This window comes from Drosophila eugracilis, unplaced genomic scaffold (assembly GCF_018153835.1).
Source record: "Drosophila eugracilis isolate 14026-0451.02 unplaced genomic scaffold, ASM1815383v1 contig_90, whole genome shotgun sequence".
In the NCBI taxonomy this organism is placed as follows: Eukaryota; Metazoa; Arthropoda; class Insecta; order Diptera; family Drosophilidae; genus Drosophila; species Drosophila eugracilis.
In genome coordinates this window covers 4,096,945-4,122,280 of record NW_024573812.1, presented here as the reverse complement: position 1 = coordinate 4,122,280, position 25,336 = coordinate 4,096,945, and the positions used below count along the sequence as shown (strand labels likewise).

The 25,336-nt window shown below is 38.6% G+C and overlaps 4 protein-coding genes and 1 non-coding gene across 6 annotated transcripts in view; 4 read left to right on the top strand and 1 right to left on the bottom strand.

Moving 5' to 3' along the window:
- The first annotated feature begins 225 nt into the window (after positions 1 to 225).
- Positions 226 to 2,068, top strand: LOC108113337 (GPI mannosyltransferase 2). Its single transcript, XM_017223896.2, has 2 exons — positions 226 to 413; positions 475 to 2,068. Exon 2 carries the CDS (start codon positions 481 to 483, stop codon positions 1,834 to 1,836), a length of 1,356 nt encoding a protein of 451 aa, XP_017079385.1. The 5' UTR covers positions 226 to 413; positions 475 to 480; the 3' UTR covers positions 1,837 to 2,068.
- A 141-nt stretch (positions 2,069 to 2,209) lies between these two features.
- LOC108113175 (protein C1orf43 homolog) lies at positions 2,210 to 3,672 on the top strand. Its single transcript, XM_017223692.2, has 2 exons — positions 2,210 to 2,927; positions 2,988 to 3,672. Exons 1-2 carry the CDS (start codon positions 2,302 to 2,304, stop codon positions 3,409 to 3,411), a joined length of 1,050 nt encoding a protein of 349 aa, XP_017079181.1. The 5' UTR covers positions 2,210 to 2,301; the 3' UTR covers positions 3,412 to 3,672.
- On the bottom strand, positions 3,654 to 4,908 carry LOC108113174 (glyceraldehyde-3-phosphate dehydrogenase). Its single transcript, XM_017223690.1, has one exon. The coding sequence runs from the start codon at positions 4,769 to 4,771 to the stop codon at positions 3,689 to 3,691; it is 1,083 nt and encodes a 360-aa protein (XP_017079179.1). The 5' UTR covers positions 4,772 to 4,908; the 3' UTR covers positions 3,654 to 3,688.
- Positions 4,909 to 14,534: 9,626 nt separating this feature from the next.
- Positions 14,535 to 14,605, top strand: Trnag-gcc. Its single transcript has one exon. It is a non-coding gene; the product is annotated as a tRNA-Gly (tRNA).
- Positions 14,606 to 20,917: 6,312 nt separating this feature from the next.
- LOC108112616 (calbindin-32) overlaps positions 20,918 to 25,336 on the top strand; it is a 24,611-nt gene continuing 20,192 nt past the window's right edge. Inside the window, exon 1 of one of the 2 annotated variants that reach the window (XM_017222707.2) lies at positions 20,918 to 21,132. The gene's annotated coding sequence lies outside the window, so the exon portion shown is untranslated. The remainder of the gene's footprint in view (positions 21,133 to 25,336) is intronic. The other variant, XM_017222709.2, reaches the window with a different exon arrangement.

Sequence of the window (25,336 nt, the reverse complement as noted above, 5' to 3'; positions counted from 1 at the left end):
ACAACAGCCGATTCTGAGCCGATTGTAAGTATCGATTTTTGTCGTATTTATATTAATTACATTTTATAAAACGCAGTTATATAAAATTAATAGATTTGTTTATACAAATTTATTTTATTCGATAGACAAGCCAGATGTTTTAATTTTTAATAAACATTTTGTATATTTTTTAGAGTCTTATGTATTGATGATATATCGAATTTGGATCTCCGCTATTATAAAATCTCTGGTCACACCATGCTCTGATTTTCCGGGCTCCTGCCCGAAAATAATATAAAATAACACCGGCTCAACGAAGCAAATGTCACCGAAAGCGGAGGTGGCTTAAACAGCACCTGGAAACTTGTATCACCTTTTTCCCACCGCTGGAGTAACCAGAACCAGAGTTCAGTCTCCATTGCTATAGCCGTGAGGTAAGCGCGCGATTTAACATGAATCACATGCCCGCCGAATGATAAATGACTCCACCCAAAGCCTAAAATGACACAGAAGGTAACCAAGCTAGCGCTAGCCAGCCGCATCATCGTGCTTTTGGTCCAACTTGTGGCCAATGGAGCTCTACCGGATCACACGCCGGATGTATTCCGGATGCCGGTCTCGCACGAGTCAAAGGGTTGCTGTGGGTGGATTGACAAGCTGGTAATGCGTTGCTTTGGCGGATTGAGACACTGGGATGGGGAGTACTTTCTGCACATTGCCGGTAACCTGTACTCCTATGAGAATACCTTGGCATTTTACCCTCTGTATCCGGTTGTTGTACGTCACGTGTCGCAGGCGTTGGAGCATCTCGGACTTTCCTTATCCCAGGAATCACTCCTGTTGCTGGTGGCTGTCGGTCTAAACCTCTGGATCTTCTGCGAGTCGGCTAATCTACTGTTCCAGCTCACCCACCGAATGTTTAACGATCTTAACAAGAGTTGGAATGCAGCGCTTATATACTGCTTCAATCCGGCGACCATTTTCTTCTCGGCTGCCTACTCGGAGTCCTTTTTCGCTTACGCCAGTTTCTACTTGATGCTGGAGTGCTTAAAGCCGGCAGATAGTTTCCGGTATTTGCGTGTGGGAGCCGCTTTAGCCGCCTGTGTGGTGTGTCGTTCAAATGGATTGATCACCTTGGGATTCCCGTTGTACTTCTTCGTGCGGCATCTGCTGGTCAAAAACAAGGAACAAAGCACATTCTGGCAACTGATACAGATGATCCTAACCATTCTGGGAGCCATTGGGATTCTACACACGTACTATTTCTACATTTACAGGCTGTACTGCATGCCTTCCATAGAGGAACACCACCCCCAACACATCGTGGACTACGCAGAGGAGAGGAAGTACCTATTGTCTGGACAGGGTTCTAAAGGATCTCCCTGGTGCCAGTACACCTTGCCATTTCCATACACGTATGTGCAATCTCACTACTGGAATGTGGGTTTCCTACGATACTACAAGTGGAAACAGCTGCCCAACTTTGTACTGGCCCTACCCATGCTGAGTTTCATGCACTGGCACTGCTACAGTTACTTGCATGATTTCATCAAGGGGGTCTGGACTAAGGTCACGTCGTCTGGCTTTAGGGAGCTGGTTAAGGAGAACATCACATTCCCCTTCGTAATGCACGCTGCGTTTCTTACCATCGTCTGCACGATTTTTGTACACATCCAGGTATCTACACGACTACTGGCCTCAGCCACACCTGTGTTCTACTGGTTTGCTGCTGACCACATGCCCAAGACACTGGCACAACTAAAGTTGCGTTCCAAGGCGGGAGCTCTCTTCATATGGTGTACTAGCTACAGTTTGGTGGGGACGGTACTTTTTAGCAATAATTACCCCTGGACGTAAGCTACTTAAGCAATGTCGAAGGCGAAGAGGAAACTGGAGGGCCCGCTGGTTGCCAAAGAGACTGTTCATCCGCAGGGATAGCTTTTTTAGTCTGTAAATAATCGTCCAAGTTCTCTAAATTGAATTAATAATTGTTGAGGCGCTCAAAAGTATTGGATTTCCATTTAAGTTTCCGTCAACAAATTGAAAAATTAAAAATTGTTCATAGCTTTGGCTGATTTTTAAAAACAAACCAAATAAAAGCAATTAGTAATGGAAATGTTTTCTTAGTTGTCAAAAGGTCAGTTCGGCGCAAACTTTGAAAATCGCAATGGTATTTTACAGTATATTATCTGTTTATAGTATTTTTGAAAATATAGTCGGCCACATTGGAAATCAGCTGTTTTGGGTGGTAGATCAAAACAAAGACAATTTTAGAGAAAAATTGTTTATAATTTAAAAACCTCGGAGATACCAGAGATTCCGATGGATGGCCATCTGCGCCTGCACAAGGTGGGCGACTATGCCGCACCTAGTCTCCAGGAGAAGTCCAGCAAGGCAGGCGGTAACATGGAACAGCTTTCGGGAGTGATGATAATTATAATAATTAGTGGCGGAGTACTCACCTGCCTGATGTTGTTTATCTTCGCCAAGCGGCAGATTATGCGTTTCCAGCTGCGTGGACGCCGTGGGCCCCATGTCCCAGTGGGCAACGATGCTAAGAAGGCGTTGCGGAGGGAGATTGAGCGACGGCTAGACTGTATTCAGAAAATTACTCAAGAACCAAAACTGCTTTGGAACGATGGCGAAAAGTACATCGTTCAGCCAGAGCAGGAAGCACCGCTGCCGCCTTACTACTACCGCATGAAGGCGGTGGACGATGTGAAGCTACTGGAATCGGAGATTGCCCGAGCGGATGGCAGCTCACGTCATGCCCCTGAAAGTCTGAGGGCCTTCCTGCTGACCACTTTATCAGTCACGTTGAACGGAGCTGGACAGCGAATGATACATCAGTACTGCGATATGTACGAGCACGCTAGGCATGATCCCAATGAGTTCGGGAAGGATGAGTACGAGGCCTATCACCATTTGCTGCTAAAACTTCTGGAAGCGTGAGTATAGTGATACGTAAACTGTTCTACAATAACTAACTATATATTTTTTTCTTTCAGATCAAAACAGCTAAAGAACTATAATTCTCGGAAGGCTTCCCCAGCTCGAACACCCCGAAAGCAAACTAAAATGCATTCTCTGCTGGATCCCGCTCGCCTCCGACCTCCAACTACCTTGGAAAATGTGCAAACCAGCAGTGAACTTACGACTGGACAGCATGCCAAGGTGAATTTGACGCTAGGTCTACAGGGTGGTGGTGGTGGAGGTGGCGATGGAGATGCTGAACTAGCCACCAATCCGCTTCATCTACAGGCGCCATCCGACAGGGATCTCATTATACGCAATAGAATAAAGACGCCTACCCTGGACGACATCATAGTGGAGGCCGATCATCACCAGAGTAGCGATGCAGGCATTATGGAAGACAACGAAATCAAAAGCATTTCGTCCATGCAATTTCAAAGGAACTCTAGCAATGTCTGATATAACTTCCAAAAAATTGCCCAGAACTGGGTCAGTTGTTATTAAGATTCGGTGACGTAGTCAGCCATTTAAAACTTTTGGCTTTCCCCAGGGGGCAGCCTCTGAAAATCGATATGCTATATGAAGATTTCATGCTACCCACAGATTTGTATGAAAAAAACGATAAAGATGTGGAACCCAACAAGAACATACGTCTTACTAATCTGGCAAAAGTGATTCATAGTTTCCAAATAAACAAAGAATTTCTGTCCAAGATTAAAATATTTAATGCCTTGATTTACTTTTCCTTACAAGGATCCTTCTTCTTCTTACAAGGATCTTCCTTCTCCTTGCAAGAGTCCTTTTCCTTCTCAGCGCACTTGTCAGCCAATTCGGCATAGAGAACCAAGTCCAGGAGTCGACAGGAGTAACCCGTCTCGTTATCATACCAACTAATAAGCTTAACGAAGTTATCATTAAGGGCAATACAGGCTTTCGCGTCGAAGACAGAGGCAAATCGTGAGCCATTAAAGTCTGTGGACACCACCTCATCCTCCACATAACCGAGAATGCCCTTCATATCTCCTTCGGCTGCTGCCTTAATGCACTTCTTAATATCGTCCATCTTGGCAGGCTTAACGAGGCGACATGTTAGGTCCACAACCGAAACATTGGGCACTGGCACTCGGAAAGCCATTCCAGTGAGCTTTCCATTAAGATCTGGGATCACTTTACCCACTGCTTTGGCGGCTCCAGTGGCAGCTGGAATGATGTTGGTCATGCCACTGCGTCCATCCCGCCACATCTTACCGCTGGGTCCATCGATGATCTTCTGGGTAGCAGTAGCCGCGTGTACAGTGGTCATCAGCCCTTCGCATATCTGAAAATTATCGTGGACTACCTTGGCCAGCGGCGCAAGGCAGTTGGTGGTGCACGAAGCATTCGAGATTACCTTCATACCCGGTTTGTATGCATGCAGATTAACTCCACAGACAAACATGGGAGCATCGGCTGATGGAGCCGAAATGACCACCTTCTTAGCCCCACTATCCAAATGAGCCTGGCAAGCTTTCAAGGTGGTAAACCTACCGGAGCATTCCACCACTGTGTTCACGCCCAGCTCACACCAATTCACCTTCTTGAGATCCGATTCCTTGAGCAACTTAATTTTCTTGCCATTTACGATTAGGGTGTTCCCCTCCACGGAGATCTTGTGATTGAACTGGCCGTGAGTGGAGTCGAAGCGAAACATATAGGCCAGGTACTTGGGATCCAGTGAGGGATCGTTGATGGCCACGATCTTAACATCCTTGCGCACCAGGGCTTGCCGAGCGAACATCCGACCGATACGTCCAAAGCCATTTATTCCTATGGCGGACATTCTGTGACTCAAAAGGTCGTTAAAACCACGGCCTTTAATTTGGAAAAATTTAGATATCCAGATATATTTTTTATATAGTAGTTATTAGGCAACAAGAGTAAGCTTGATACTATCCCTCCATATGGGAAAAGATGTGAATTTAGACAACCAGTTAACCTGGATCGTTCCAGTGGCTTATGACTCCCTCGTCGAAGGCATACATAATTACGCAGCTGGGTATAAATCAATCGAACAATCGACCACCTGCCAAAGCTTCTCACGAAACAAAATTACAATAACCTTCGGGAACGCCCTATCCCAATTGCCAAGAGGAGTCCCAAGAAAGTGGGAGTGACTGCCAAATTGGTGCTCGCACAAACACACACATCCATGGACATGGAAAATCCAGCTTCAAGGGTCATTACTCACCTTTGTACGAAATGTCTCACTCCTTCGGGACCCCACTCTTTTATACACTGTTAGAAGTTTTCATCTATTTTAACTAAGACTAAAAAAGGGAGTTATCTGGATTAAGGAAATACGTACTTACTGGCATATATAAAAATGTATAAATTTTAATATAATTTTTGTTATAAAGCTTTTTCTCCCTGTGCAGTTCCTTCTTTTTGAGCATAGCAGATGACGGCCATCAGCCATAGAAATTTCCATTCCCGGTAGCCATCTGCCCCTTGGCTCATGACTTGGCTGGAAATATATTGAATTGAAGTTTTATTCGTTCGGCTTTTAGTGATGACCCCACACGCCGCTATCGACCTGTTTCGGGGGTGTGGAAAATCGGTCTTCAACTAGCTATGACAACTTAACTTTGTTGAATATTTATGATGCTGAAGCAACAGCAGGACGGCTGGCAACATGTTGCTACCAACATTTCATCGCCCACGCAAAAAAATTTTAACTGAGCGGAAGGACTAACCTTACTCTCTCTCTCTCTCTCTTTCTCTTGTGCTCTCTCGTTTATTTTGGGCAAGAAAAACTGGGGTCTCTATGGTGAGTTTTCCATTTGGGGCCACCGCTGATTACGAAATTGTTGCAGTAATCGCAGCACACGCCGTTGCAAGTCCCGGATAACGCGAACTTCGAACTCCGAACTGCGATTCATTGTATCATTTATGTTTGAACTCGAAATTTGGAGGTAACATAAATCTTAAATGCTTAACCATTAAATCCCATCAAATTTAAGTTTATTTTATGGTCTCTGGCCGGGGCAGCTAAGGGGCCCTCTAAGCTTGCAACTTTGTTTTGTTGTCGGCCAGCCAGTCAGCTTGTTTACTTTAGTGTCCCTGCTTTTCATTTCAGTTTTCCGCATGTCGAGCGGGTGCTCCTTGAAATTTATGCGAAAAACTTTCAAATTTGAAACTTGCCTGCCGAGAGTCGCCGCTGAGAAATGGTCTCTACATGTGCAATACGAGCAAATCCCAATTTAAGAGCAGCTTTAACCAAAAAGTTTGACAAAGTGTGGAAATATGGAATTTATGTATGAAATTGAATTCAACACTAAACAATGACGATAGAGACAGGAAAGTTTTTAACCATTTACGAAGGTAAGCTTGGGCTTTTGTTTTTGTTGACATTTTATCGGTTTGAGTAGATCACCTAACTTTGAATTAAATGCCCGCCAGCAATGTTGAAATACTTTGTTTCCATATGAGTGGGATTTCGTGTTTGCTACAACATTCTTCTTAATCTTAATCACAGTTTTTCAACACTCATCAGGCATTAAGAGAAATGGTGGGCTCTTTATTTTTGTAACTGCTAAGCACTTGGAAAAAATATGCTTATTTGCCTTGAATCATTAAGAGAGAAGATATAACTCAGATTACTTTGAATCTCGCAAGGGTCCATTATACATATCTTGAATAAAAGCTATATCTACGCAAAGGTCAAGATTATAATAGAGAATACCAACAAATCGGATTATAACGAGTAACGTTAATGTCAGCTAACAAAATGCCTATAAAATATTAAATAGTAACATCCATTTTGATTATATTTTTTCTCGTGTACTTTCGCACATAAAGGACCAATGGTAAATGTCCCTCCAGGGCCTCTTTAACTTGTTGGCCGGGGCCAAGAGCTCCACTAAAGTTGGTCTACAAGCCGGATAAATGTATTTAAGACCATGGCTGGCATTAAAGCAGACCGGGCTTAAACTGAATGAACAGCAAAAACAAATCGTTTGCGAAATGTTGCGGAAGTGCCAATTGTTTTATTATATGTTTTTTCCATTGCGAAGGACAAAGTGCCTCCATAATTTCCACAGCTGTCAATGCTTTGCGGAACAGCTTAGTATTGGGTCTCAAGATTCCCCTAGATTTCCTTCTTAGCTCCAAATCGCATTGAGCTTATATATTTTCCATCATTTCCATTGCTCTCTCCTGCTGTGTTGCAAGTACTGTATGTATATATATTTTGCCTGGGAATGTTGTTTGGCTGCTTAGCGATTATCCGGGGGATCAATATTCAGCAGCCAGCTGCAGGACCCTGCATTGGGAGCCAGAATGGTGGTAGTGGTGCATCAACATCTCCAAATTGAATTGTCAGGGACAAGTGCGCTGCTACGGCTGCAAATTTTCGGAGGGAACAAAGAGCTGGTTTTGGTGAACAAAAGGATAAGGAGCCGGGGCCACATTCAGCCATCCAAGCCAGGCCGGGCCATATACTCGCATTCAAACTCTGACAGCTAATTGTGCGCTCAAGTGACTAAAGGAGGCGTGGTTGGGATTTGAATTTTGAACATTACTCCCCCAGAACTTGTCCTCGACAGAACTTGGAATTAAATCAAAGGGCCAATGCGGCAGATGGAAATCGTTTATTTGCCCTTTGCCTTCTTTTTTTCCCCGATTTTTTTGCCTTTAGAAAACTTGGCATTTTTGGCAGGTCATGAAATTCGTAACCTACACGACTCGTATCTGGCCAAAAAAAAAAAAAAAAATAAAGTATATATATATATATCTGTTGCCAAACAAATCAGTTGCAACACACATCCTGAACATTGAGAACATTTTTTGACAGGGGAGTCAACCCATTCAATGACTTAGATATAATTCAATTTGCATTTTTGCGGATGCGGAATGACATTTTTTCGCTCGTGTGTTTGTGCGGCATTGAAAGTTTTCGTGGAACTTTCATGGTAACTTACTAAATGAGTTTTCAATAAATATACTGTGGCCATTGGGAGGAAAAAGAAAATGGGAAATGTGATTTGGTCGAAATTGCACTGGGAGAAGAAATGGAAAAGGGAATAGAAATTGCATTTTAAATAGGGAATCCATATAAAATTTCATTTACATTATAAACCATAAAATCTTCTTTAAATCCTCAAAGCGCTTTTATATTTAATGAAGCTATTTGACTAACTTAAGTTCATAATATAAAATTTTATTAAGTTAGCTTTTTATAAGGGAGATTTCTGTAAATATTCCCTTAAATTCTTTGAAACTGAAACCAGTTGCAACTTGGGGTGAACCAATTGAAAGGATTTCCCTTAAATTCCCCCATATATATATTTATATATACATTTCAAAGGACCCTCCCATCACCATCAACCGCATTTTAACCCCTTTGCTTTCATTTCTCTAGGAACTTTTGTATAAACTCTCAACTTTCAGCTCTTCGTGGCTGTTGGCTTTTGACTAATTGACCCAACTGACCAAGTGAGGAATTGCCTCAAATTGAAATTCAATGGAATAACAATTAATTGAGTATACGGGTTCAGGTGCTGTAATTACGTTGATATATGCCTGTGCGCCAACGTTGGTCACTATATAAATAAAGTAACATTACGTATACGCCAAGGATGCCAGACAGTGTGCGTGTGTATGTGGCTATAGACAGGATATATCCTGGCTAGAGCTGGAAAAGCGAGTCAAATGCCATGAAATTTCATTACCTTCGAGAGCAGCAGCAAATAGCATAAAAGTTAAGCTGCTAGCTAAACCAATTACACTAGACCCGCGATGTTTCAGCTACCAAGGGAGCAACCTACCGAAAGAAGCAACAACCACTGGACTAACTACAACAATAATGTCAACACTAAAACCAACAACAACAAAAAGCAAATGTGTTGTAGTGAAGCCAAGCCGGAAAAGCGTTAGGGAAACTCTCGGGGGCAGGAGGCGGCCAAAAGCAGCAACTGTTGCCCACTAAAACATCAAGAAAAACAGAAGCTTCGGCGGCAGTGATGGTAGGTTACTATTTTCTAAGTCAGGAATGTTAGCTAGTTTTTAACTGAAAGGAAATTGAGTTTCTTTATTATAAATAAATCAATTTTTAAATAATTTAATGGGTTTTACAAGCAAACAAACTGCTTGTCATAAAGGATAAAAAATAAACTTTACTCACTGTATCAAAAAAAATAATAAAAAATAAGTATAAAAAAATACAATAAAAATATTTTATGGCCAATAAAGCTCAATAAAATAAACTGACATATTTTACAGTTAACTCCGTTTGACAGATCTAACCGGAAAACGGATGAATTGCCAGAACTTGTCGGCGGGGACATTAAAGAGATTTATTTATTTCTGGCAACATGGTGTTGTGAGCGAGTATCTGAAGCGAATAAACGAAACGGAACGTAACAAGAGCAATTCCTTCACTTGTCAGCTAACACCTCACACTCCCCAAAAAATAAAAAAATAAAAAATATAACAGGAGCCCAATATAACCCCCCAACTGAAGAAAAAGCCAGCTCACTTTCTCACTGCGACTGTCAAAAACTCATTTATTATTTAAATAATATGCAAAAGAAGACGGGGGCCGAAGGAAACACGAATAAAATTCAGCCTGTTGTTCATTTTTATTTTGGAGAAAGGCGAATGAGCAAAAAAAAAAAAAACAACCAAACTTTTGTGTCAAAGTTCGAGCTTCTCTTTTTATGATGACGATGATGATGATGAGGACCGACAAGTTAAATTTTCCTTGGCCCAAGGATGTTTTCGGTGTCAGTCCGCAGACATCCGCTTGTCAGTGTGGCAAGCATAGAATCGAATTTGGCAACTCAAGTTATGAAACTCGAACAAGACAATACAAATCAAATAGTTGATTGCACATGCATAAAACCATTTTCCCACTTTATTTATCACCATTGCAATATATTTTAGACAAGACATAAATCTGACAAAGTTGTTATATATATTTATTTTGTTTACCTTAAATTAAATTAAGACAATTGTAACTTCTAAGGAAGCGCCATCAATCGCAAGAAAAGACACGAAAATGTCGGAAATGAGCCCAACTGAATTTATTTCATGACATTTACCACTTACAGTGCCTTATCATTGTCACGACCCATCTTTGCACTCAGTGTGTCATCGGTGTGAGGGGTTAATACTTTCTCCATTTCACTTTCTGCATAAATAATTGTTTATAAGCACGTGCACATGACTTTATTGCCCTGCCAGGAGGTCTTATCATTTGCTCCGAAAAGTTATGAGACCTTCTGACCCTATAAACTTCTCTGACAGCCATTTAGAAGTTATCTCTTTGACTTTAGTTTGCTTTAGGCCTTAAATATAAGTTGGTTAGATTGAATAGCCACAAAAGCTACCAAATTTATAAATAGATATTCAGTTTGAGTAGCAAAATATAAATAAGAAAAACCTTACAAATTATTTACATTAAGTATTTAGGAAAAAGGGTATTAAATTTCAGGCCTTTCCCATTTCCATATTTTTCCGTTAGTTGACTTTTCGCATACCCCCATTGCCACTTGTTTTCGCTTGATTTCAGCCAGAAAACATGCAAGGAAGTGAGAGGAAAATGGCCTGGGAAATGGGAAACTCAGGGGCTTGCGTGACCCGAGTGTAAGAGGTGATAAATAACTACAAAATGTAGACATCAGAGGCAGTTCGTTCAGTTCTGCTTTCTCCTTTCTCAATGGCCGGGACCAACAAAGTTGTTTTGGACAAACATGGCGAAGGGCTTTATGATGAAGTTTTCCTGGCAGCTAATAGGCCGACAATTGGCCAAGTTAGCGTGGCTAACGAGTTTTTCGGACTCCCCGAGATGAATGAAATGCAATTTTCTGATTGCGCTCAGGATTGCATCCCGAGGACATGGACCTTGGCTTGCATTTTCCATATCCCCTACTCATGTCCTTGGCAGTCATACGAGTATATGTATGGTATGGTCTCTGCATACTAAGAGAGATACTGGGGGGCAATAACAGAACGTCATGAATGCGAAATGCGCTGGATTGAGATATATTTTAGAATGCAGCCGGGCTATTGTCCTTGTCTCGTCCTTGGCTAAAAATAAACACAAATGTAAATATGCTGCGGGTAAGACAAAGCCAGCCACAACAATCGCAATGACAATCACTACAATAATAATAATAACAGTGCAGACACAAAGTGCTTGTTAAACAATTTCACAGTAACAGCAGAGGGAGACACCAGCTAACAAGCTATGCATAAGTAAATTAACAGCAAATGTCCAGGTAATCACAGTCCTTAGCACTAAATCACCACCTAAAATCCCTACGAAAACATCCAATTTCATTTATTACAAAAAGGGGTTCGTGGGAGATACTTTGGTTTTGACTTTAGTTCTGCCAAATGAATCGCGCTGCGAGGTAATTCCAAATTAATACAGCCACGGTTGACAACTTAATTGAGCTGCACCGGTGTACTTGACATCTAGGTAATGCTGGACAGAGCAATAAATTACTAATGACCTGCGACACGTGGTCTGCTGTAATTATCCAAATGATATGGCGAACTTAAATTAAATGGCGCAGGATTTAAAGTTATCTAGTGTAATGGGAAAATTAAAGATGAGTTATAATTTTTAAATTTGAAGTGTTTTAGATGATAAGCCAGTTTAAATTATCTTAGTATTAAATATATTTCTATCACAGATTGAATTTAACTTATTAGAAAGGGTCCAAAATGTAAGACAATCTTATTCAAGGCCAATAAGTTGAAGACTTTAGTATAATATTTAAATAAAATACTCAAAATAGAGCTAAATTTGCTTGCTATATATTAGTAAAACAAAATGATTAACCAAACATTCACCAAAAACTAAAAAAAAAAAACTTAAGCGGCTTAGAAAAAGGAGTAAAAAAAAAAGTATCAACCAAAGTTTAATTTTAATAATAAGCTTATAAAATGAAATGCGATTAAGTTTTCTGAAAGGTAAAAAAATATATAAAAATATGCAAACTTTAATTTTAATTTAGCGCCTTTATTATATAAATTTAAGCAAAAACCCTGCCATTATATTCTTTCGCAATGTTAAGCAATGAGAGAAATCCACAACGATGACAAAACACATTACATTACATTACATTTAATTGAAACAATTTCGTGAACCATATTTATTCATCTGTGAAAACCACGGAAATGCGGAACTCGTATTTCAAAAGAAATTTATTAGGAAATTGTTAGAAATCTTGTTTGTTTTTAGCTACATAAATTATAATAAAAAAATAAAAATGAAATATGTGCCACAGCTTTATGTTAATTGAGATAATTACTTTTTTTAATCGCTTTGATTTAGGAAGTCTGCTTGAAAGCGCTTAAAGTACTTAGGGAATTCAATTAAAAACAAGAGGAAACGCTATAGTCGAGTGCCGCGACTATAAGATACCCGTTACTGTTTTACACAATTTTAAAATATTCATTTTGCTAGTGGAAATTCACAAGGCGCCACCTATTGTCAGAGGAAGTATGTTGAGTATGCTTATAGTGACGTCACTGCCCATGTGGAGCCTTATAACCTTAATTTCTTCATAAATAGCGAAATAATGTTCCGATTTGAAAAATCTTTTGTAAATCGATAGATATTAACAGAAATAAGTTACACAAGATCAAACGAAGGCATTCATAATAATATTATAGACTCCACAGTTTTCCGCGGTTTGTGGGCGTTAGAGTGGGCGTGGCCGGATGCAACTTCGTGCCAAGTTGCAGAGGCATCACCCAAATATGTGTTCCTAAGCAAAATTGTGTAGCTCTTATAGTTTTCGAGATTTTTGCATTTTTGGTTTTTCGGGTTTTGTGGGCGTTAGAGTGGGCGTGGCGTGATCGGAAAAAACAATTCGCATTGGGAGCATCATAGAAACATACGTGCTTAATCCAAACTTTCTATCGCTTATAGTTACCGAGATATCAGCTTTTCTAGAAAATCCGAAAACCGTCTTTTGAGCCTTGTGGGCGTATGGGTGGGTGTGGCCGGATAGTAGTACTACTATAAGATGCGCTGTCATCTAAAGATTATACTTTCTGAATTTCAACTTTCTAACTGCAATAGTTCCTGAGATTTCAGCAATTTTAGTTTTTTGCGATTTGTGGGCGTTAGAGTGGGCGTGGCAGGATGCTGTAATAAACTTGCGCTGTCCCGGGACCTCAAGAATCTTCATGCTTAATCTCAACCTTGTATCTGCTATAGTTCCTGAGATCTCAGCGTTCATACGGACGGACGGACGGACGGACGGACGGACGGACGGACGGACGGACGGACGGACGGACGGACGGACGGACAGACGGACATGGCTCAATCGACTTCGCTATTGATCCTGATCAAGAATATATATACTTTATAGGGTCGCAAAAGCTTCCTTCTATCTGTTACATACTTTTCAACGAATCTAGTATACCCTTTTACTCTACGAGTAACGGGTATAAATATATACAGAGAGAGAGAGAGGGAGAGAGAGAAAGCCAGAGGACTTGAGCTGAAATCAAAAACTTTCCATGGAAATGCTCGCACATTTCTGCTTCCGATTAGAAAACCCCAGTTTGTTCATGTAAATGCGAACTAAAAGCGGCAAATATTTCACATAATCCTCAAACAGGCGCACCCGGAAAAACAAACAATGAACTAGGAGAAAATCCATGAGACAGGAGCAGGAGGCCAGAGGCAGGACTCCAAGGATAACAGCCGCCTGTCCGTGCATATTTTATGAGTTCCACAAGTGGTCAGCGGGGAATGAGGAATGTGGATGGGCAGATGGGAAAAGCAGCCCTAAGCTTTTAATTGGCCACGGAAAATGGAGGCCAAGTTTTCCACTGGGGTGTAGGGAGGATGGAAAATGTGAAAACTCTCGAACGAATCCCCAAAACAAAATACGCATTTCATCAGCCAGGGACAGGGAGTGAAGTCATTTTCCCCAGTAAAATGCTCAATAAACTAGTAAATGAGATATTTCCCACAGCCATTCCATCAAGCCATCAATCCATCCATTCATCCAGTCATTCATCCACTTCCCACCTTTTCAATTCCCCACGCCCACGCCCACGCCATTGATTGACTTTTGTTTCTGGGGCCTTTTGTCTATTAAATTCCTCGAGCAACAAAATTAACCCAAAGAGTCATTATTTTGTTATGGCTGAACATTTGATAAATATAAACAATATTTCGATGGCAATTTATGGTTAATTTAAAGAACCGGAACTCGGCCAGGCATATCTATAAAATACGAATATTAATATACTCTCTTCAAAGTTATGAAGTCATATTTAATGCTTATTTTTGTTAAGGAATAAGTTTATAGCTGTTGAAGAGATACACAAAAAGAATTGGATTCATATTTAATCATTGATTTTATGCTTATCAAGAGAGTAAAGTTATTATCAATATATAATAATGTTGAATTTTTAATGTTTTTTTTGGAATATTATCTATAAATTATGACGTCACATTTTTTGATTAAAACATAATTTATTTGAGTTATCAGTAGTCGAAATATATTATATATAGGCTTTCTACTATGAGCCTATAAAAAGATGAAATATTTTGGGAACCCGTTTTCCAAGAAGCATCGGTGGTTCAGTGGTAGAATGCTCGCCTGCCACGCGGGCGGCCCGGGTTCGATTCCCGGCCGATGCAATCTAATATTTTTTTTCTTTTTCTTATAAAATTCATTTTTATTTTTCCCTTTTTTAAAAGTTTACCCCACAAGCTATACAAATCTCATCCCAAAACCAAAACACCCAAGATAATAAAAGAGTCTAGCCCGGGCCATCATCATTATTCTGAATGAATATTATTTAAAATCGTTTATATTTAGTGTTAAGGTAAACAGCATACAAAAAATCCATCAATTTTTATGTGATTTGCTACATGAAAGCTAGATTACTCATACGCTCCGAGTGCCAGCCACGGAAAAAATAACAGAAATGGGCGGGAAAGTGCACAAATTAGCAGTGTGCGAAGGCTAGCAGAAAAACTGGGAGGGCTTGGGCGTTATTAAGTTGCTTTATCGTTCTATTAATCATACGCCATGCTGGCCATTCAACAGTTTCTCCACTTATCATTTTAAATTATGCTTTAAGCAGCGCGACGGGGATTAAATGTATTCATTATTCAGTAAGTGCACTCACTTAAGAGGAAAGAAAAGTAACCAAAAAGAATAATGCTGAATTTCCATCGAACGGGAAAACTTTTCAATCGATTGCCTGCGAACTTGTAAATTATCGGAAACTTTGCAACCGACCGCAAAAAAATTGAATAATTATGCAAAAGCCCTTCAAGATGCACTGGAAAAGTTGCCACTTTTCACCCACACGCAACTTTCTGTCTGTAAATATTTGAGCAAGAATCTTGTGGCAGCCACATGAACATTGGCATTATCAGGGCGAAAACGAGGTTGATGGGGCGGGCTCTGAAGATGCCTTCAACGTTGGCATAAATATTTACGATCCAACATCCTGGCACACGTGCATGTGATGATGAGAAAGCAACTAGGGCGCCCGGAAAATTCGCATACGAGCTGCCAAATTACACTTTACGCGGATATTACGCACACGACGTGGTGGCAGCGCTTTAAGTTGCACAAATTTGACTCGGTAAATACGTGCGAAAGAAACCATCTCAGCGCTGAGCATCCTAATTTCTTATTTTACGAATTTATTCTTATTGAATTAATCCTTCAACTGTTGCTGCTTCGTTCGTACTGCCAATTTTATTTGGCTCTCATGGCATATTAAGTGCCAGCAATTTACCAAAAACGAAGCATGCAACCCGGAGCACTCAAATTGAAAGGGGGCATTACAGGGGGCGTGGCATACACACGAGGAGAGGGCGGTACTGGGTGGGCGTGATAATGAGCTGCAGTTTGTTTTGAGTCATGTGCTGGGCGGGGCACGAGAAAAAAAGGGAAATTTGCTTCGTCTATCCAAAGTTAACGAAGCAACATTTCATCCTGGCTTTTGGTGGAATGAAAGCCGTGTACTATTATACCATATAATCCAGCCCTACATCAACTCAATAAGCGGGAAACCTTAGGGTTGTGAAATGTGTCAATGGTAAGTGCCAGTCCTTTGTTGACCATTCTTAATTTAGTTAGCCTGAGTAAGCTAACATGGCTTTTACGGCACATAAAAGGATATTCATTGGTAGTTTTGTGTGGTATTTGATATTGTATTTACCCAAAGGGTTTAGTGTGAATATAATAAGTCATTCATAATAATATTAAAACTAGTAGATTCTTTAATTTCCTTTTGGTGAGATATCCATCTCCCATTTAAGCCAATAAGTCCAATATGTCACAATGGATAATATTTTTAGGTCATTACAATTCAACTGCTATTACAAATGTAAAATCAATCCCCAAACTGCAAGTGAGAAAGAGTAAAAGGAAAATCCCGAAAAAAGAATGCATATCCCTCGGACTATGCCAATAGCCTGCAGCAGTCAGGACAAACCAAATGGTTCGTCAGTGCCAAAAACAACAAAAAACACAAGGCTAGAAGAGAAGGAGAAGCAGGAAAACTGAGTTGGGAAATTCCAGTGAAAGTAGAGGAAAAAACGGAAAGGAAAAGCAGAGGAACCAACAAGGGAAATGGATCAATGTCGAATGTCTGGCAAGTTGATGGTAATTTAAGAGAGGCTTATGCTTCCATTTGTAATTGTGATTGAGATTCGAAGAATCTGCAATGGACGGAAGCAGCTTAAGGGATAGACATGATTAAATTAGAACACTTTTCTCAGTGTACGGTTTAGCATTATTCAGTTAATGATGGGGGGTGCCTTTTTAAATGGGATTAAACATGGATTACAATGGATTGTAATTCTTAAAAAATAAGTTAAAAAAGCCTTAGTTTACTCATCCAAAACTAGAATACTACACAGAGATCTTCTCATATTATATTCTTAAAGCAAAATGATAACATTTCCCACAGCCATCATTACTGCCTAGTAATTAATACATCTGTATTTTGGCCCATTCAATATGGTAATTCATTTCACTTGCACAGTTTTCCGCCCTGCAGCTGCCCGCATTTATTTACTGATTTCCCAGTCGATAAAGCCCCATGGAATGTCCAATGGCCAAACATACGTTTGTATATGTATATAACAGACCAAAAATCCAGTTTGCAAATTGCAACATATTTGCATTTGCCACTTGCAACATTTACGATCGACTAAAGCACTCCACTCAATCATCGCTCTGGGACAAAAACAAATACAAACAGTTACCAAAAATACGACAAAAATTTTCCACAGCAAAATGTGCTGAGGGAGATATCCCGCAGAAAGGCAAAGCGGGAAAATGTATGGATGTGTAAGGGTGAAAGCCATCGATTGCGTGCAGCGTTAAATGTCAGCCCGCAGCCAATTGCAGATGTCAACACATGCACAGCCCGGAAAAAAAGACACGCACACAATTTGCGCCTAAAATATGGCAGACATTTTCGCTACGCAATGAATGACGGGAAAATGTTTTGATTTATGCGCATTTTTCGGGCATTCCCTTGCGTGTCGAATGCGTTCAATTACAAAATGTCCAATAATGTCCGTTAAATACATTTCAATTTTTAGAGAACATTCATCTAGCCCCTGCCATTAGTTATATTGTTCTGCCTGCCCTTCAATCGCATTAATTTATAATTATCACCAACCCATACAAGGCACAGCCGCACAACACAAGGACAACTAATTAAGCAAAGCAATTAACTTAAGCAGTAACTAAGTCGTCGCACGAACCACTTGAAACTCCAATTAGGGGCGTGGCACATCCACAATCTGTCCTAATCCCATCGTGGCTTCAAGGTAATTTGTTTAGATATCACGATTTGCCTATTACTCATCCCTCAACAAGTAAATATCTTCAGTTTCCCAAGTTGTTTGCTCTTTGAATTAATTAAACCGAATTTGATTTTAGTGATTGTGTTTCTTTTTGTCTTTTTGATTGCAAGATGTTTAATGCAATGTAAACAGAAATAAATAAAGCTTTAGGTCGTCGTCTGCCGTACATTCTGCTTTCTCTTTTGCCCCCAGTCCACTGTCTCACTCCCACACTATGCTATATAATACGCTTTTCCGATGCTGATAAGACGACGAGAGTGGAATACAAAAGAATCGAGGGTGATTTAGGAAGAGGTCCTAATTTTATAAGGCGAAAAGTAGGATACTCTATTTGTGAAAATAAGGAAAGATGAGAACTTTGAGGTTTTCTTTTTAAATAATTATTTTATGGAGTATAAAAACATTTTTATTAGAATTTCAGTTTTAAATAAAAAATCTTATTTATAAAGTATTAAATTTATTGCAATATATAAGTCTATATACCCTTAAGTAGAGTAACAAAAACAAAGCCAGACTACACAAAGAATATTAGCAGGCTCAACCAGGGGGCTTGTATTGTGTCTGCATAAAAAGTTCTCCTCTCGAAATCAAAGAAGCCTTCTCGAAATAAAAAAAAACAAATTTCCATCGAGGAAAAGGCAAGCCAGTCAGTGAAAATCGAAAAGTTATACCAATCCCAAAAAATATGTCAATAAATTTAAAACCACAAAGGGAAAATCGCCTCTCAGAATCACCCCAACTACAAAAAACTCAAATTTTTCAGCTGCTTTGCAAATATTTGCTCTTTTTTTTTTGGGATGAACGTGAATGTGTGTGTGTGTTAGGGAGCACGATAAATTTTGAAAATTTATTTGAGGCGGCCTGCGGCTGCATTTGAAGTGGTAACCATTACCAAAATGCCACATGATGATTCCCCAGCCAGCTCTTCCTATACTCCCCCATACATATTTGCATGGCAAATTTTTTGAATTTCTTTTATTTCGTTTTTACATTTTATTCGCTTAATGTTTTATTCATGCGACCCCACAAAATCCCATTAACAAATTTACACATTTTCAATATTGAAAATGTGCTTTACGTTTTTTTCCCTTCCCTTCTATAATAAAAACAAACCAAGCCAAAAAGCTAAAACTAAAAAAAAAAAAAAAAGTAAATATAAAATAAATCTGTGAAGCAGAAAAATACTTTCAATTAAGCAATATAAACAAAGATATATATTTTTGGAGGCAAAAGAAAAAGAAAAAAACTAAACTTGTGCACATGCTTGAGGCACTTATTTAAAATCTATTTTTGAGTTTTTTGTGGCTGCTGTTCTATGCACACATTTATTTCCTATTTAATTATTTTAATTGAACAAAACACGCAAATACTTGATTTCCTTTGCTTTCCAGTTTTCACCCCTGTGTGTAGGTATGTGTGTGTGTGCTTGTGCCCAAAGACAGTGGAAAAGCTTCTTAGCCTTCGTCAGTTGAGTGATAAGCGGCGCATTAGTAAGGAGAATTTATGGCCAACTTTCATGAGATGAGTTGCTAATGCTGGGATTTCACAGAGATTTCTAATGGGATCGCTGTCGCGGCTTCACAGATTGTTTTTCTTTCGGTTACAACATTTTGTAATTTAGGAGGTGAAGTGTAAAGTTCACATATGTGGGAGTCAAGTTGTTTTAACAACATTTAAATAAACCAACGAGCCTCAAAGGGGAAATTCTGGGAAATGTGAAACTTAATACTAACCAGAAGGGAGTAATTAGGCAGTGAAAGTGAAGTGTTCTTGAAAGCAATTTTAATTTGCTAGTTTAATTATTCAAGAAGCAAGGAAATATTGTAATGAAGAGTCAAACTAATATTTTAGATATTCTTCTCCTTTTTATAACAATTTCCTAATCAAACTGCAGATCTCCCTTTGAAACTCCTTTATTCTCATTCAACAAGTACGACTAAGAAAACACAAAATTTTTGCCCCAAAAAGCAACCCTAGTCAGCTTTAACTTTTCCCATCTAAGTAAAGACACTGCCAGCCCACGAAATCAGCCTCAGTTTTACCTTTTAAATTAAACTAAAAAGTTGCCACTCGAGACCCAGTAGCAATTGCATAATGGACCCTGTTGTGTCCCTTTGATATGACCCAAAGATAAGAAAAAAAAACAAACATACACAATGGCGTATATGGGGCGTATGATTAATAAACACTTTTAGTTTTCATTTTTGGTCAAAGAGAAAACCTTTTTCCACACTCATAACAATTAACTTTAAAGGTTTAGACATAAATCCTTGCACAATTGTAGACCTTACAAGAACAACAACAACAACAACAAAAAACAAAACATACATGTGTATAATAGAACACGAAGAAAAGGCAGAAAGTAAAAAGTAAAAGATGAATAATGAATGAGCCGCACGCGAGCAGAAAACCAGGTGAGTTGTGGGTGGGGGAGGGAAATGTGGAAAAGCTCGGCGGCCATGCATGAGTAACACTTGACATTGCCTGGGAATGGAAAGGAAAAGAAGGAGATGGAGGGGCAAAAGGAAAACCCACACCAACACCTACACACCCAACCATCCACACACGCACTGTAGCCCGAAGGGCAGCCGAAGGAAGCTCGTTTCTAGTGAATTATAATATGGCATGCAGATAAAACATTGAAAGTCAAAAGGCCCTGGGGGAACTACAATTAAGCCTAGTACCCAGCACCCAGCCACCCACCTATGAGTGGGGAGAAGAAGAGAAAACCATTGGCAGTTTCAACATTACCGGAAATCATTTCCATATGTATATTTATGATGCTTTGTAGATAACCAGCAAGAGCTGATGAGAACTTTACTCGGAATCGAGTCATATCACAAAAACCAAACCGAAATTCTGCAAAGAAATTTCTCTAAAGAATTCTTGGTGCTGGAGCCAAAAAAAACCAAAAAAAAAAACAAAGAACCGCAGCCCAGGAAAACTCTTGGCCAAAAAGAAAAACAATTCAACAGTTTGTTGCCAGCAACATGCTGCCAATGTGTGGCAGCAACATGCTCGATTTTCGGCCCCGGGTAAACTTCGCTCTCTTTCTCCCACGCTCTCGCCGTGTTGAGTTTTCCACTTTGATAAAAGCAAAAGACCTGGCCATAATCGAAACAGTCTGCAAAGGATTCTAGGCGCTAACGGTTCTCTAAGAAAATAAATATCCCGTCAAGTATCTACCAACGGCAATCGTCGCGTGCGTTTTCAAAAAATAAAAGCAAATTTTTAAATTGAAAATCACCTGGAAAAACGATTAAGCAAAGTGAATTTTAATTTGTGAAAAATCACAAATTACAAAAGCAAGCCGCAGTTATAGAAAAGTAAATATGACAAACTTATACTCAACGAATTTTGGTTTTTAAATAATATTTAAGATGTTTTGATCAAGGATTCGACTTAAAGAACTTAAATACTGAAAATTCGGATTTCAAAAAGTCAAAGAGTTAATATGATAAAATTAAATTTGAATATTGAAACCATTATTTATCTTATAATAGGTTAGAAAAACTGATTTTATAAATCTATTTAATCTCCCAAAAGTCTCAAAACAGTCCGATTTTTTATTTAAGTTGTATCACAAATGGAAAATATAGTTCATACATTGTAAAACATTCTTCAAGGACCTTCAAAATTCCAAAAAATATCAAAAAAAAATATTCATATCCTCACCAAAACTGCATAATTAAGTACTTCCTAGTCAAAAGCCACTTAATTTTTTTAGGAATTTTCCTTTATGGGCTGTTTAATATTTATAAACAACATTTTAAAAACATGACCATTTTGGGTTTGTCTATCCGATTTCCAATCATTTTATTCAAATTTTATAATTTATGCTAAAAGCCTTTTAAATCTGGCCTAAACTAGCCTAAGCTGACAAAATCCAGACCCGACAAACTCACTGCAGATTTCCCCACCATGGAAAAAAACGTCCAATTTGCAATGAATTTCCAAAGAGGTGGAAAATCGGGTTGAAGAGGTCGCGGCAATGGAACAGAAAAAAGAGCAACATTGAAAAAATGTTTTGGCATTTATATTCAACCCACTGACAGCTTAAAGCGTGTCAAATAGCTGGTTTCTGCTTCTTTTTTTCTAAGGTCTAAGGACGTAAACCTTTTTGTGATAATTTTTCAAAGGAAACCCGCATTCAATTAAGCGAAAAGGCTGGACCTCATTGGTATGCCAAATGGCAGCCGCAGAAGTTGACACTCAAAATGCCGTCGCTGCCATCGTTGTGTGTCCTTGACTTTGCCTATTCATACGCAAAATTAAACACGAAGGGGTGGGTGGACAGGGAGGAGCAAATAATGAGCGGGAATGGGTTGCGAATGCCATGGTAATGTGAAACACACTACACTGTGGCAATGGCATGTCGGTCTGCGTGCCAACATTTACGAGTTCCCCCTTAATTTATGCTCATTCATAAATCTCCCTTGGTGGAAATCTCATGCATTTGCCGACGCTGCCAACGCCTGAATGTATGCAACGTAATATAATAAAAACAAATTGAAAATTATGACACTATCAAGGACATCTTCGAGGTGACGATTCCTTTAATAGTCTTATAATAAACTTTAAAGAAAGTTTAAGAAAATGATTTAAATAATCATATAGGAATTTATTGACCAATAATTTTGAGAATTTTCCTTTTTTAATAGCAATTCTAGTTATTTTATGAAATTTATATCAAGAGAACAACATTTTCTATCAATTGTTCTTAATTTAGATCCCTCAAATTCTAATTTTATAAAATATTAACAAGAATTATGTCAATTAGTCTGCTAGCATCGAGGGAGATTGAGTAGAAACCTTGTAAATGAGTGTACAACCTTAAATGTTTTTAGCAGCATAAAGGGAGATGTCTAAATGAATTGAGAAATGTCTAAAAATACACCGACCCTTTGCCAGATTCCCTTGAAGATTTGGCAAACAATGTGATTTGCCAAGTGGCAAATTGGCTAATTAGATGACAAACCAATTCAAACTTGCACGAACCAGATTGTCCTGAAATTTTTTGATTAAAAAGCTTAATTGCTAATTACATTCGCTGTTTAACACAAAAAATCAAGCAAAGAATGTTCATGTTGGCATAATTAAAATAACTAATTTCCTGTCTTGTATTATTTTGTGAGAAAAAGATGTTTTTGTTTGCGTTTTTCCTGATTTGAACGGAGAGCGCATGGTGCACGCTCTTGGGGCTGCGTAAATAAATAGGAATTGGAATATTCAGAACCGAAGAATTATCAAAATAAATACGTTTGTCAGCGAAGAATGAAGGCCTTGTTTGCATTCCACCAGCCGTTCTTCCTTTCCTTTTTTTTTTCTCAGCCATTTAATGGCATTGGGAAGGAAGTTGGTTTTTCGGTTATAAATAGATGGGTTTTTTTCCTGGCGAAAAAGGATGGGTGATTAAGCGGATGGTAAACACTGGGCGAAAAAATATGACGACGTCATTTGACAAACGCTGAGATGAGCAATGATTGCCATTAATTTGAATTAATTTCACACTATTCAGCGGCAGCAAGATTGATGGGCTATTTGCCATTCAAATTGTGTGGGCTTTTCTGGAATATAAATTGAAAACAATGATGTAATCTGTTTCCTTTTGCCAACATAAATATACAAAAGGGTAACTTGGGAAAATTCTCTTAAAACTAAGCTTCCGGTGAATATTTTTTCTGTTTCAAAGAAATCTTTTTCATTCACTTTTAAATTCTGGGTAAGTTTAAAGAAAATGCTTTGCTTTCTTGGAACGAATTTTCAATATCAAAACATAAATATTTGCAAAAACAACTGGGTTAATAAGAATGTTGAAAATATTTACACTAACTTTCTTAAAATTAAATTTAGATTGTGCTTCGTAGAAAACAATTTTACTCAAAATTAAGTACAACATTTTTATAATATGCATTCTTAGAATCTGTTTTTAGTATAGGAAAAATGCCAATAATTAAGTAAATAAAATTGGTAAAATGTATTTTACTTCACTTTTTGTTTAAATTAAGAAAACAAATTGAGAAAATATTTATAAAACATTAATTTTCCAACCCAAATTTATGGTTCTCATCGTTCTAGTGACCTTCTCCTCTTAAAAACCAATCCGTTTCCCTCTTTCCCCTTACTCGACCGTAACATTTCCCCCAATTAAGTGCTTTTAGTCCTGGCACTTAAGTCTCAGGACACTCCTTTCTCAAAAAAAAGTCTTGCTAAAAACGCAAACGCCAAGTTTTGCCCACAGGTATTGGCCGTAATTATCTTAGAACAATGTCAAAAACCAAAAGTGCCATTAAAAACATTCGCACCTAGCGGTAATAATTATTCTAATTACGAGGCGTTTTTGTGGAAAAAGTTCTCGAGGTGCTTGAAAGCCCCGCAGGGCCCTGTCAAATATGTATTTTGTCCGAGCAAACAAACCAAGAAGTGGCTGGAGATTCCACAGCAATCAGCATAATTTCCCTCTTGTTGTTTTTCACATTTTACCGTATTGACTTTGAGTCTGAAATCTTTCCACACGCCGACCTCCAACTGGTTAATTACAGCTATTGAGGCCCTAGCAAGACCATTATTATTTATTATTATTATTCTTATTATTTCTTGATTACTATTTACGCACAGAAAAGGAGAGTAAAAAGTGGCTTCTATTAGCTTTGTAAATATTTACATCATCACTTGAGGCTTATTTTTTGGGCAGCAATTATGCGTTACGTCACCAAACTAAATAAACACCATGGAAGGCTTTAAAAAAAACATTCAAGTAAATATTCGTGAGGGGAAAATAGTGTACATATGTGTGCAGTTTGCATTTATTGTGATCTTTTTATGGTTCTGCTTTTTCCTGAATTCCATGAAAAACAAAAGGAAAACAATAAGAAAAAACATATGACGCAAGTTTTTCGTATGGATGAGTTTTCTTTTTTGCTTGTTTGTCCGGTTTTCATTTCAACGCTTTTCTTTTGCCGTTTGTTTATTATAACAGGTTATAAAAATGCAATTCCAGTAATTGGGCGAACTTCTTCCTCCTCTTACCACTTCCAGTTTTCGTTCTTAAAAATTTGATATAGATTGCGGGGACTCTGCACTCTATTTTGTTATTTATAGCTTTCGATTTTTGAACCCTTTCTGACCCTCACAACTGTCATGGCCTGACTCCAGTGACAATTTCCAAATTGACTGACAGGCATATCCATTACGAGGTGACTGGCTCTGAAATTGTTAAACAACACCAGCTCTTCCGCTGATTTGTCTATCAAATTTTTATGTATACATTTTAATGTATCGTAATGTGATTTTAACAAGATATTGGTTGTAGACGAAAAATGAGTTTTTAGTGTGACTCGTATTACGCATACGCAGTGGTTCCCTTTAAATGGAAAGAAGAAAAAGAATTCCTAACAAATCATATTAAACATTTAGTCTATAAACCTATAAAATGGCATAATGATTCCGAAAGAGTTACTCTTCCCTTCAAAGGTTTAAACCTAAATTATCACTCTCTTGATATTACACATACGCAGTGGTTCCCTTAAA